The 12,739-nt window shown below is 49.8% G+C and overlaps 1 protein-coding gene across 5 annotated transcripts in view; it reads left to right on the top strand.

The window, feature by feature from the left end:
- The window catches only part of GALNT18 (polypeptide N-acetylgalactosaminyltransferase 18), a 338,094-nt gene that overhangs the window by 179,541 nt on the left and 145,814 nt on the right, over positions 1-12,739 (top strand). For all 5 annotated transcript variants that reach the window (XM_049098823.1, XM_025459490.3, XM_049098824.1 and 2 more), the window contains one exon: positions 1,302-1,468. In XM_049098823.1, coding sequence (XP_048954780.1) covers positions 1,302-1,468 — 167 coding nt within the window. The remainder of the gene's footprint in view (positions 1-1,301; positions 1,469-12,739) is intronic.

Below are 12,739 nucleotides of genomic sequence, written 5' to 3'. Positions count from 1 at the left end.
AGGAGCTGACAGTGGCCGGTGACAGGAGTGGGCAGTCTCCTCTCTGAGCCCAGGGCCGGTCATTTCTGCTCTTTTCTTTCATTCAACGATCCTGAAGATGGGATCAGTGCCTTCTGGAACAATGTTTCACTTCAGCCAGAGCAGGGCACCAGCCATGGTTTCCTGCCCGCCAAGGCAATGCTTGCAGTGGTCGTGTGTTCCTCTTCCCATGGGGAATAGCATGCAGACTTTTATGGTTTTGCTCAAGTCCTTTGGGTGAGAGACCTTCAACTGACTTCAGGGATTTTGGAGAACTTGGAGGCAAGTGGGACAGTTGGAGGCAATCTCTCCAGCAACCAGTATTCCTTTTTTTTTTTTTTTTAAAGATTTTATTTATTTATTCATGAGAGACACAGAGAGAGGCAGAGACATGGGCAGAGGGAGAAGCAGGCTCCCTGCAGGAGCCCGATCTGAGACTTGATCCTGGAACTCCAGGATCATGACCTGAGCCAAAGGCAGACACTCAACCGTTGAGCCACCCAGGCATCCCACAACCATTATTCCTTAAGAGAAGAATCCAGGTGTAGATGTCAGAAGACCAGAGATGGGCTTCTGTCTTGGCAGCTGACTCACAGTAGGGAGACTCAGTCTCTCTGAGCCTTCATGCCCTCATCTGTGAGGTGAGATTGAACTTGTCCTTCCATTCTTCATTCGTGTGGAGTCTTGGACTCTACCTTCAACCTGGTTCTGGAGGCCAGATCCTGGTGATGAATGAGAGGTAGGAGAGTCCCCAGGCAGTATGCCTCCTGGAGTGAAGTGGAGTGGATTCTGGTAGTAGAAGTCTCTGGAAGGACACATATTTCTCTCCAGAGGCAGATCATCTGAGGTCTGCCCTCACCTAGATATTGGCTGCCATTTTGAAAACAAAACAAAACAAAACAAAAACAAAAACCTAAGGCTTTCCTTTGGTTGCATTTTTCTCTCCTAGTAGGTTTAGAAATACTGAGCCATTCTTCCAGTAAACACTCAGTGACCACCTGCTGGCTTCCAGGTACTGCCCTTGGTGCTAATGATACAGCTATTCAGCTGGGATAGTCATTGACAAATTCAGACTCTGTAGAGGTACAAACCAGTTTTAATGGTGTGAGCCTGTCGGTTGCACACTTAGGAATTGTCTTAAGTATCGAATAAGAGGCCCTGGGAAGAACCTAGACTCCTGAGCCATCTGGCAAAGCTGAAGCCGACATGAGGTGGGCCAGCACCTGGGGTGACCTCATCTGAATAACCAACAGATCTAAGAGCCTGGCTGTTTGTCTTTCTAGGTGCCGCAACCTCTCCTTCCCTGAGAGCCTGCCAGAGGTGAGCATCGTGTTCATTTTCGTCAACGAGGCCCTGTCGGTGCTGCTGCGCTCCATCCACTCAGCCATTGAACGCACACCTCCACACCTGCTCAAGGAGATCATCCTGGTGGATGACAACAGCAGTAATGGTGAGTGCCTGAACCCCCCTGGGCCCAGAACTCTGTTCCGGGCCTGACATCTGAGCAGAAGGTTCAGCTTCCATTGGGGGTTCTCATTTTCTTAAGGCTCTCCATGCCTGCTCCTTCAGAGATGGAAGATTCTTGGTGGTCACTGCTCTGGAAGGTTCACTCCATAGGTGTGCCCTCTCTGCATCCTGGAGGGGCCTGGTCCCCACGCTTTTCCTTACTGGCTGTCTGTCCACCCTCTTCTCTAACATCCTAGTACAGTATAAGGTAAATAGCTGTGGGTATTTCACCCCGCCACATACAGAGTGGGTATTTCCTGTGACTCTTTTCCATGAAACATCATTTCAGTTCGTGGTGTTCCTTGGCATCTACCTGGATGATAATTCATGTCATCTTGGCGGCGGTGGCGGTGACGGTGGAGGTATCAATGGCGCTGGTGCTGGGGAAGGTCACAGTGGTATCAATGGCAGGGCTGGTCGTAGATGTGTAACACGGTGACAACCACAGAGCTGTTGAAAATCTGTCCTCTTTGCTGGATGCCCTGCTCGCTGTTCTGTCTGGCCTTAGCAAAGCCTCAGGTGGCCGCCAACCACATGTCGAAGCCCTCCTCCTTCTGTCTCCCCCTCTCCAGCTATCTGTGCCCCTTGGTGTGGATTCCAGGGTCTCTAATACCGACATATACCACCCCCAAAATCTCCAAACTTAGAGACCATGTACTGAGATGGTTTAAAAAAAAAAAAAAAACAGTGCTCTCGATAGGATGATTAAAATGGATGTGCTTTGGCTAATGCATGATTTTAAAAACTAGACTGCTGGGTCACAGGATCGTAGAGTCACTGAGCCTGTGTTATCTTTAGTGCTTTTCTCTGGTATCAGGTAGTAAATTTTCCAGTGAATCAGTTGCTGTAATGAGAAGTTCAGATGGGCAATTTGTGTTTTGTTATCAATTAAAGCTGAAACATATCAGATAATTGAAATATATTTAATCTCAATAAGCAAATTTTCCTTTTCATTTTATCATGTAGCAAGAAGTGTAGGAGCAGAGCTATGAAGCGGATTTTAGAGCTTTCTGAAGGGCAGTGCTTATGAATCACTTGACTCTAATTGTTCCATGGGTGTGAAGGAATGAAAAAACATCAGAGGATGATAGCAAATAGGCAGCATAGTTTTAAAGGTGATTATCTATTATGAGGGATACGGGAAGGGCCCCAGCTCCCACTTCTTGCAGCTACTTGCTGTTAACCTTGCTTGTGTCCATGCAATGGGTGCCTAAGAAAGCTCCCATTCTCCAATGGCTGACACCAGAACAGCTTGACTAGAGCACCCATGCACCCTACCTCGCTCCCCCCAGGCCTGCTGCCCCCACCCCCTTTTACATTATGAGAAGCCTAGGGATGAATGAGCTGTCTGTCTCTCAAAGAGCGAGGACATCAAATAAGCAAAAGGCATCCTTACACTATGTTCTGCTGTAGGGGTGGGTATGGGGATCAAGGGCCCTTTATTGGCCTGAGAGATACCACAAAGGAAGCATCCACTGAATCTCTTGACTAATAGAGTTACGGGCAGGTGGGCCTAAGGAAGGCTGGTGAATTATGGCTCAGTTTCAAGCCAGGGTGGCTCTGAGGATGATGGTGCATTCCCGGAAGAGGGAGGCAGAAGGGGCAGTGAGTGGGATGGGTGCAGTGGGATGGTTCTTCTTCGGGGGTGGAGAGCTCTCAAACCCCAAACACTAGGGAGTATTACACTGATGGTACAGTTAAGTATCTTGACTGTGCTGCTGGTTACCCAAAACTACATGTGACAAAATGGCACAGAACGACATACTCACACCCAGATGGGTACTTGTCTTACTGGAGAGATCCGAGAAGCTCTGGGGGCGGAGGCAACATCAGTGTGCTCATTTTGATATTGTACTACAGTCGTGTAAGATGTCAACATTGCAGGAGGCTGGGTGAAGGGTGCATGGGACCTCCTTGTACATTTTTGCATACTTTCCTGTGACTCTGTAATTACTTCACAATATAAAGCTAAAACAAATAAACCTCTCTGTCAGAAGATTCTAATTCAGTAAGTTTGAGGGGGAATCTGGCCATCTCAGTTTTTAAAAGCATTCTTAGTAATTCTGTTGCATAGGTTGTGTTGAAAACCTGTGGTTAAATGAATGAGATGTAGCTTTGCTTTTGTACGTGGGAAATTCCAGTACTCCAGCACTCTGGGCTGAAGTCTCAAGTCATGGGTTCTGGATCCTCTCCACCACTGGATGAATGACCACGTAAACATGCCTCAATGTCTCAGAGTCTTAGTTTCTTCCTTTGTAAAATGGGGATGATGACCCTCCCTTGCTTGCCTGTCCGCCTGACATGGTCAAGTGCATGCCTGAATTGAACGCTGCCAGCTTTTACCCCTCCCCAGCCCTCAAGTCCATTCCCAGGAGACGGCTGGCCTGCAAAGCAAGCCAACTGCACGCAGGGTCTCAAGAGAGGGAAATGTGGGAATGCAAATTTGGAGTCTTTTACACAGAATAACTGAAGCCATTGACTGGGAGGTGACGGTGGCAAAGGAGGGAGAACCAGAAAAGAAGCTGGAGAGAACACTGAGTGAAAGACATTAAGGAGACAAAACAGGAGTGGGCAGGAGAATCTGGAAGATGACAGACTCCAGACAGAGAGAATTCCCGGAGTGAGAGTCATTTATTTGAACGAATCCACAGATAGGTCGAAGGACACAGAGTCTTAGAAGAAGCCCCCAGATTTGGAAGGTGCAGATCGTGGAAACCTCAGCGTGTAGCTTTGGTAAAATACTGGGGGTGGGGGTTTGTGGAAACCAGACACAGTCAAAGAGCAGACAGGGAGGTAGATTTTTGTCAGGGATTTCGGCTGTCAAAGAGAATCAGGAGCTAAGGCAGGAACTGGAGCAATGCTTCGCTCGCATTCACACACACACTCACACACTCACACACTCACACAAATTCTAACCATGATCCACAGCAAGAAAGTCATTTACATCATGACCCAGGATGACACGCCTACTTGCACTCATACAATAGCATACACTATTGAAACAAAACTTTTAAGAAACAATAGTTAGCCTTCTAATGTGCGAAGCACTATGGTATTTTCTATTATAATCTGGTCTGTGTATTCAGTTGTATTGTATTGTATTGTATTATTTCTCTCTTTTTTGAAAAGCAGGTTGTTCTCAACACCCTGACTGCACATTAGAAATACTTGGAAGGCTTTTAAGAAATCCGGGTGGCTATCTCTTAGCTCTGGTGATTTCATTAGTCTGGGGACGAGGTGCCTGCGTCCTTTGAGGCCAAGGCGTGGAAGAAGGCCTCTGAGGAGGGAGGAGAAGATGACATCCAGGGCGCAGAAATGAGGGCTGGCTCCGGGAAGAAAAGGCTCATCTTTGTCCCACTCGGGAAGAGCAGATGAGTGAAGAGGGAGATAGAGACAGTGAGGGGTGTCGGGAGGGCTGCCAGGAGGCTGGCAGGACAATAGTGCCCTGCAGTGTAAGGGACCTCAGGTGGGCGAGGGGCATGATGGGACAGACACTGGTCCCTGCTGAAATACCCCTGCATGGAACGGGGCAGAGAGGTGACCTGTAATGGGTCTGTCCCCAAGACCAGCCTGAGCTGAGCTCGAGAAGGGAGGAAGAGACCCTTAGACTGTGGCTCTTGGAGGAGGAGAGCCATCGTGCCTTCGCAAAGACCCAACCAGCCTGGCTTGGGGGAAGGTGGCTCTATGACCACCCGAGCAAGTCCCATCTGGGGCTGGTGTCTCTGGGGCATCATCACACACAGCACAGGAATTGTGTTTGCTTCGTGACAGGCCAAGGCAGTTTGGTTCCACACACATTTAGGGAGCACCCAGCCTGGGCCAAGGGCACAAAGGCAACCTGGCCCCTGACATCGGGGAATCGTGCAAATAAGCCTAAAATGGAGATGAAGCATAATAGGACTCTGTTTCTGGTCTCAGTTGCCACTTCCTGGCCATGGTCTTCTGCTTTGGTTTTATGTGCCACGTGGGGACATCGGGCCCTGCCCGCTCTGCCTGCCCCATAGCCACTGAGGATACATGAGGTAACAGCAGCGAAGGTTCTGTGCAAGCTGCAAGGTGCGAAGGGTGTCCTGAGGTGAGTTTAAATGGCAGTAATAACAACAACAGCTAATAATAATAATAGCTGTTGTGTGGCTACTGCTTAAAGGCCAACTCTTGCTTTTCTCTCCTTCCTGAAGCAATTGCTCTGGTGGCAAGAGCGCAGAGGCACAGAATTTGGCCTTAGGCCAGCTTTTCTGTTCCAGCTCTTTCTAGCTTCTTCCCGGCTGTGCGCTCTTAACCTCTGTGAACCCTATTTTTCTTATCTGTGAAATTGGGATGTAGGATTTCTACCTCAGGGATTGTTGGGAGGCCTGAATGAGATAAGGCATGATGGAAGGAACGTCTGTGCTTAAAACTCTAAATGAAGCCGGAATACAGAGCTTTCGGAATGTCTTCCCAGGCGATGTCACACTTTCTGTCTGTGCTCGTGTGGCGTCTCCCCCAAACCCCTCCTCTGCAGGCATTTTTGTTTTGGGGTCAGGCCTGTGTTTCCATAAACATAGGAAAGGAGCCACTGATGACCACTTTCTTCACCCAAGTCCCTCTAGATCTTTAGCTCTCTCCCTCAGAAGCCAAGGACTAGAGGCTCTGCAGACGGTCCTTGTGTAGGCCTCTGAGTCCTTGTTCTCTGCCTGCTTAGCAATTTCCTAAACAAGCTCCACTCTTTCAGGGGCTGGCTCCTGTGTAGGATGCTGTCGTTCTGCTAATGTGGTCTCAAATTTCAGTGTTTGAGCTTGATTAAAAATACAGAGGTTCACTCAGGCATGTTTTTGCCTCAGGACATTTGCACTTGCTGCTGCCTTCACTTGGAATACTCCTCCTCTTAATATCTGCATGACCTGATCTTTTGCCTCTTCAGGCCTTTGTTCAAATATTTAAAACCTGTTTGAAACGGCAGCCTTACCCCCATCACTCCTCATCCCTTCCTTGTTTCTTGTCTTCCACAGCACCTATTCCTATCTGATATACGGTACCCACTGGGTTACTTTATTTATTTGTACATTTTCGCTCCACCAGTATGTAAGTTCCATGAAGACAGGGACTTCTGTTTTGTTCATCGCTGTATCTCCACCTAGAATACTGCATGGTACTTGTAGGTGTGTGATAAATATTGATTCATTGAATGAATGAATTTTGATTCTGTAGGTCTGCGGCAAGGCTTGGAATCTGCATTTTAATAAGCTTTCCAGAGCATTCTTATGCACTGGGACATTCTCTGGGAATCACTGCTGTAACTATTGTCCTCCATCTGTACTGCAGCTGAGGAGCTTGGGATAAAAGGCACTTCCGCAACCCCAGAGCAAGCCTCAGGCCGCAGGCATTGCTGGGTGGAGTGTTTCTTCCCCTGGTGGGGCCCCTGGGACCCCCTTGCTGCATCCCAGGGAGATGACGTGAGTGGCGGGCCGACTGCAGAACAGACTGCAGAACAGGAGCTTCTCCTGCTGATGCCCCAACCTGATCTGAACTCAGGTCCTATGCACGGAGGCAGATGGCCGACTGCAGGCCTCCTCCCTTCACGTTACCCAACCTCTGCAGGCATTCCCGACAGTGGTGGCCATGGCCTGCCTGCCCCGTAGCGCTGAGGCAGTGCTTCCCCTCCCTGGCTCCTCTTCCTCATTATCTCGGGAAATGTTGGGAACACAGCTCTGAGCCTCTTGGTTTTAATTACTGTACTCCCAGCGAATCCCAGTGGGCCAACGTCTTTAGCTGGGACTGAGTGATTTAACCTTTATGGACCTCCAGGGTGTGTGTGGGGGGAGTAGAGTAGCAGAATTTGCTGCTGACAGCATCATCCCTGCCTTTGATTCTCCGCATTCACTTATTTGTTCATCTACTCATTCATTCATTCACTCCCGCAGTAGGCTTTTGACAACCGCATGCTTTGTGCTAGTACTTCAGCACTTACCCCTGCCCCCATGGTGAGCACATTCAGGTGACACAGGCATTCCAGTACCTGGCTAATGTGGTCTTCAATGAACATGAGCTGTTTCAGGTTCCCTCACCAGCTGTCTCAGAGTCACCACATCCCACAATCCAGCTGCCTCTACGTCCAAAGAAATTTCTTTTGCTGAATTCAGTTTCTGTTTCCCTTTTTTTTTTTTTAAGATCTATTTATTTATTTTAGAGAGAAAGAGAGAGAGAACCAGAAGGAGGGGCAGAGGGAGAGGGAAAGAGAATCTCAAGCAGATTCCATACTGAGCTCAGAGCCCGACGCAGGGCTCCATCCCATGACCCTGAGATCATATGAGTGGAAACCAAGAGTCTGGCACTCAACCAATTGCGCCATCGAGGCGCCCCATCAGTTTCTGTTTCCTTTTTTAAACTAATGTCCTCTTTTGGTAAACTTAAAAATCATATACCCTTCTTTTCATGCTACTTGAGATTTCCAAATGAATCTGAATTTTGTGGCTAAAAGCACAAAGCAATGGCAATATCAAATGTTCTTTTAAGAATCCCCTTCCCTAGAGATTTCGGTCTGCTCTTGGCTGGCAGTGACTTACCCAGTCTAACCCCTGTCTTACGCTTGTCCTCTTCTGCTGCCTTCCAACAAGGGAATGGCCAGTTCCCAGTACCTCATACACTCAAAGATGGATGGTCTCTCTCCTTGGTGATGAATATGCTTTGCTCATAGATCCAGCCTTCTCACTGGTCACACTTGCTCAAAACCTTTGACAAATGTTGGCAGGATGAGGCATAGAACCAAGCAGCCTCTAGATACAGGGCAAATGGAGCTGTCCCTCGCTGCCACAGGGGGAGGCAGACAGACAGCCAATCCAACCCCATCTGGGAGGAAACCGAGGACCAATGTAGGACAGGGACTTTCCAGGGCCGCACAATGTGTGAGCGACAGAGTTGAGGTAGGACCTCGGGTCTTCTGACTCCCATCAAGCTGTCTCCTCCAGCCCATGCTGTGTCCCCATGGGGCCCTATGTCGGGTCTTTCCACTGTCCACACTCTACAGGGACATGGAAGCCCATGGCCAGGCCACACTCTACAGGGACATGGAAGCCCATGGCCAGGCCACACTCTACAGGGACATGGAAGCCCATGGCCAGGCACCCTAGGCTTGGTGATGTGGCTGCAGGCCATTTGCTTTGCTTAGCCCTCTTCTGAGAATGACTGACCTCCCACACCCATCCCCTTTGCCCAATTCAAGCCTCAGGGATCATTCAGGTGGCAGTGCTTCCAGAAAGCCTTCCACTGCTCTGCTTTCCACCTGCCAGCTGGATCAGGAAGTTCACCTTAGCCTTCCCATGTGCTCTGGCTTCCTCCCTCACACACTATTTTTACTGGTTATTTACTCACTAGTTATAGTGAGCAGTTTAGCAGAGATTAGCCAAGGTGACCAGTGTGAGAGAGACATGATATTAGGCATCTCAGTGTCCCTTGACCAACCAGCCCCATGTTCAGCACATAGTAGTCACTCAGTAAAACTGGTTATGAAAGGACACTCACAATCCCTTAGGGAAATAGGTGGGGTTGCCATCTCTGTTTCATAGATGAAGCAGCCAAGTCTCATTGAGGTGAAAATAAAAAGTGATCAGGGCCCAAGGTCATAGCTGGGACATAGTAGGATGGGGATTCAAATCCAGGTCACCTGGCCCTGGAACCCACATCTCTCTACTTACTACACTGTTGGGTGCCTGGAGGCTTTTTTTTTTTTTTTTTTTTTAAGGAGTTAGACAGTTTAATTTAGAGATAAACTCTGGTCAGCCTCCTAATTAGAAGGGACCCACTCTTGGAGAGAAAGGCCATCATGGAGGATAAAGCCCTCAAGTGAGGAGGGAATAGCATGGGAGCTGGTACCAGGAGTGCCATGAAGCTGGTCCTGTGCTCAACTATGTGGACAGGTTCTTTCCTGTCTAGTTTTCCCCTGACAGCCAGCCCACCCCATTACTTCTTGGGGATGGTGGATCAAATCCAGGATGAGCCCTGCATACACACTAAAATGGTGGACCTGTGTCCCAGTGTCTCGTATAGGTTAGTCTCCCCCAGACCCCTCTCAGGTGCAGGACCTGGATCGACTTCAGTGCAGGGCAGCTGGCAGGTGTGCCCATGAGGGGTTCTAGGCTCCTGGCTAGACCGCTGTGCAGTAGGCTGCCTCCGCCCAGGGCTGTCCTTTGACCCCTACTTCTCCAGGCCTGGGCCTCCGACCAGAGTGGCTCCCAGCGCTTCTGGGTAGATAGAGTCCTAATCAGGCACCCCCAGCACAGTGAGTACACCAACTGTGCTAGCGCCTATTCATAGTATTTTTAATAAGCTAATCAGTGCTCTATGATCATGGTAAGAACCATTATCAATATCATTTCATATAACAGGGAAACAGACAGAGGAGTTAAGGAGCTTGTCCAAAGTCACACAGATAAGGGATTTGAACCCAAGCTGTCTGCTTTCAGACCTAACACCCTTGACTACGAAATAAGGCTGCCTCCAGGGCACCATGGGTTTCTGACTTCAAAAGACTTACTGGAATTTTGTCTTCATTCTTTGGAGAGAGAATGCTATTAGGCAGCAGGACCAGCAAAGAAGGAACTTAAGACAAGGGCAGGGCTGTCTCCTCAGCTGGGGCTTTGCCCAAGGTTCAGTAAGAAGGAGAGATGGGTTGCATGGAGGCTACTAGGCATGTGTCAGGGTTGAGAGGAAATCTAAGAGTTGGTAGCCAAGCTTAGGTCATCTCGTGAGAGAGGTGGCTTCCTATTTCCTTCGAAATAGAGAGAAGTCGGTGTGTGTGTGTGAGCACATGTGGAGTGAGTGGCTGTGAGCCGGTGAGTGTGCATTGATGACGTGTGAGCATAGGTAAGCAATGTGTACAGGCCTGGATGCACCTGGTGTCTTACTCCGTTTGGGCTGCTATAACAACATAGCATAGACTGGGTATCTGAAACCAAAGACATTTATTTCCCATGTTCTGGAGGCTGGGAAGTTCAAGATCTAGGGCAGGCAGATTCAGGTTCTGATGAGAGCCTGCTTCTTGGCTGATAGATGGCTCCCTTCTTGCTTGTCCTCACTTGGCCTTTCCCTGGCACATGTGTGTGGGTGGAGAGAATGCAAGCTCTGGTGTCTTGTCCTCTGGGATGCCAATCCCATCATGGGCTCCACATTCATGACCTCTTCTGACCCCAATCACCTCCCAAAGGCCCCACCTCCAAATACTCTGATGTTGGGGATTGGGACTTGACCATATGGATCCGGGCGGCACACAGATTCGGTCCCTCACATTTGCCCACAGATAGTGGTTAAGCCTCATCCACCACTACCTAGAGCCACCTTCATGGTCCTGAGGAACGACAAGTAATTGCACAACTGTGAATCATTGTTATTTTTAAGTGTTGGTGAGACAATCACAGAGTAGTGACGAAGTAGAATCAGAACTCCCAGATTGCTTGTCACCACCTGCTGGGTCCCCCGCCACCCCCTGTAAAGACCCCATCATCCCTTGGCCCAGAGGCTGCCTAATTGTTGTTTAATGTTTCAAAGATGCTGTCCTACACAAGAGATACTCATTCCAAGCTGTAAAAATACCAACAGCTTTGCATGCAGCTGGAATAATTGACAAAAATTAAAAAAAAAAAAAACAGAGGAAAAGAATGGTCCAACAGTATTGTGTTTTATGGAGCTCAAAGAATCCCATATAGCTAATCTAATTACAACCAAGGATCAGGAGCTTAAAGGTGTTTATACAGCCAGGCTCATGGGCTGGCAACCCACTCAGCTGCAGGCTTCTCCTCACCACCCACGCCTATGCCTTTGACTGGTGTGACGAGAATAGCCCATCCATAAGGCGGGCAGTGGGTACCCAGCAGCCTCGACATGGAAGCAGCCTAGTGCCGAATTCTGCAGGAGTCTGGAGGCTCTCACCTTTACTCCGTGCTGCTGGGGGTGCTGACTGCACCTGCCACACTGGTCGTCACCTGCCGGACCGTTCCTCTTAGGCCAGGCTACAGATTCATGGACTCGGGTATTATCCAGCCCTCTCCCAAGGGAGACCGGATGACTTCTGAGCTCCTGGCAGCTCTGGATAGCAAATGCCCTCCCCTCCCTGATTCAAACCCCCACCTAGGCCTGGGAAGAGCCTTGAGCCCATGATCATAGTGGCAGAAAGGAATCAGATAAATATTTCTGGCAGATTCGGTTATGTCTGAACTGTCTCTCAGAGCTACCCCACGTGGTTTCGCAGGTTATGGCCTTCACCAGAGTACCCCGACATGGGGCCAGTGGGGGGATAAAGTCTAGCCCACGATCTCCGTTTGCGAAGCCACGCACCCTGGTATGAGTCTGTGTCAGGAATGCCTTTTTCTAATTGGGAGTCCAAAGGGGAGTACTTTCCTGTGACACATCAAGGTGCCATGTGCTAATTGCCCGGCCAGCGCTGACCTCTGCCGAGAACAGCAGTCTGTTCTTCCCATGGTGGACAGCCTGGCTTTAACAGAGCTGCTGCGGCCTGGGGTGTGTCCTCTGCTCCTGCTGCCCTCCACACCCCAGCCTTCCTCAACCCCCTCTGAGTTGGCCCTACACTTGGCCTTCTGCTTCTCTTCTCTCCCGATCTGCTGTTCCTTCCTGGGATGGAGCCCTTACGCCCTGAGTGGGGCTTTGCCTCCCCATCTAGCCCTGGCCAGCCCTCCTATTTGAGAGGCTTGACCCTGCTCTCTGTACCACCTGGCTGGGGCTCTGCTCCCTGGTCTGATCCACCTGCATCCTGGTGGCTGAGCCCTCCCACTGAAACGAGCATCCTAAGTTAGTGATGCTTGGATGTGCCCAGCGCCGGGTGACGCTGCCTCTTGGTGGACCAGCCCCAGATCTCGGTCAGTTTCTCCAGCTCTGGTCCTGCACGTTGTCAGCCCCTTCTCTGTCCTCACCAGCCACTCTGCCGAGGTCCCAGCGTGCCGCACGGCAGAGCCTGCCTGAGTCTGGCAGTGGGGTGGGTAGCACGTCACTTGTGCTGGACCCCTTTACTGATAAAGGAAACTGACTCAGGGAATCAGAAATTCCCCAGTATGCTTCCCTGGTGGCCAAGAAGAGCCCCCGGGAGGGCAAAGGGCCTGCCCTCCTGAGCTCACGAGCTCCCTGTAAGCAATCTGCAGCAGGAGGACTTTGGACCGTTTTGCTTTACAAACTAGCCAAGACGACCGGTATTCGATTCACAAAGCCAGCGGGAACCAAATACAAAAAGGCT

Source organism: Canis lupus, chromosome 21, assembly GCF_003254725.2.
Source record: "Canis lupus dingo isolate Sandy chromosome 21, ASM325472v2, whole genome shotgun sequence".
NCBI classification, from domain to species: domain Eukaryota; kingdom Metazoa; phylum Chordata; class Mammalia; order Carnivora; family Canidae; genus Canis; species Canis lupus.
Note: the sequence above shows the minus strand (reverse complement) of the source record. Positions and strands in the feature narration are given on the sequence as shown.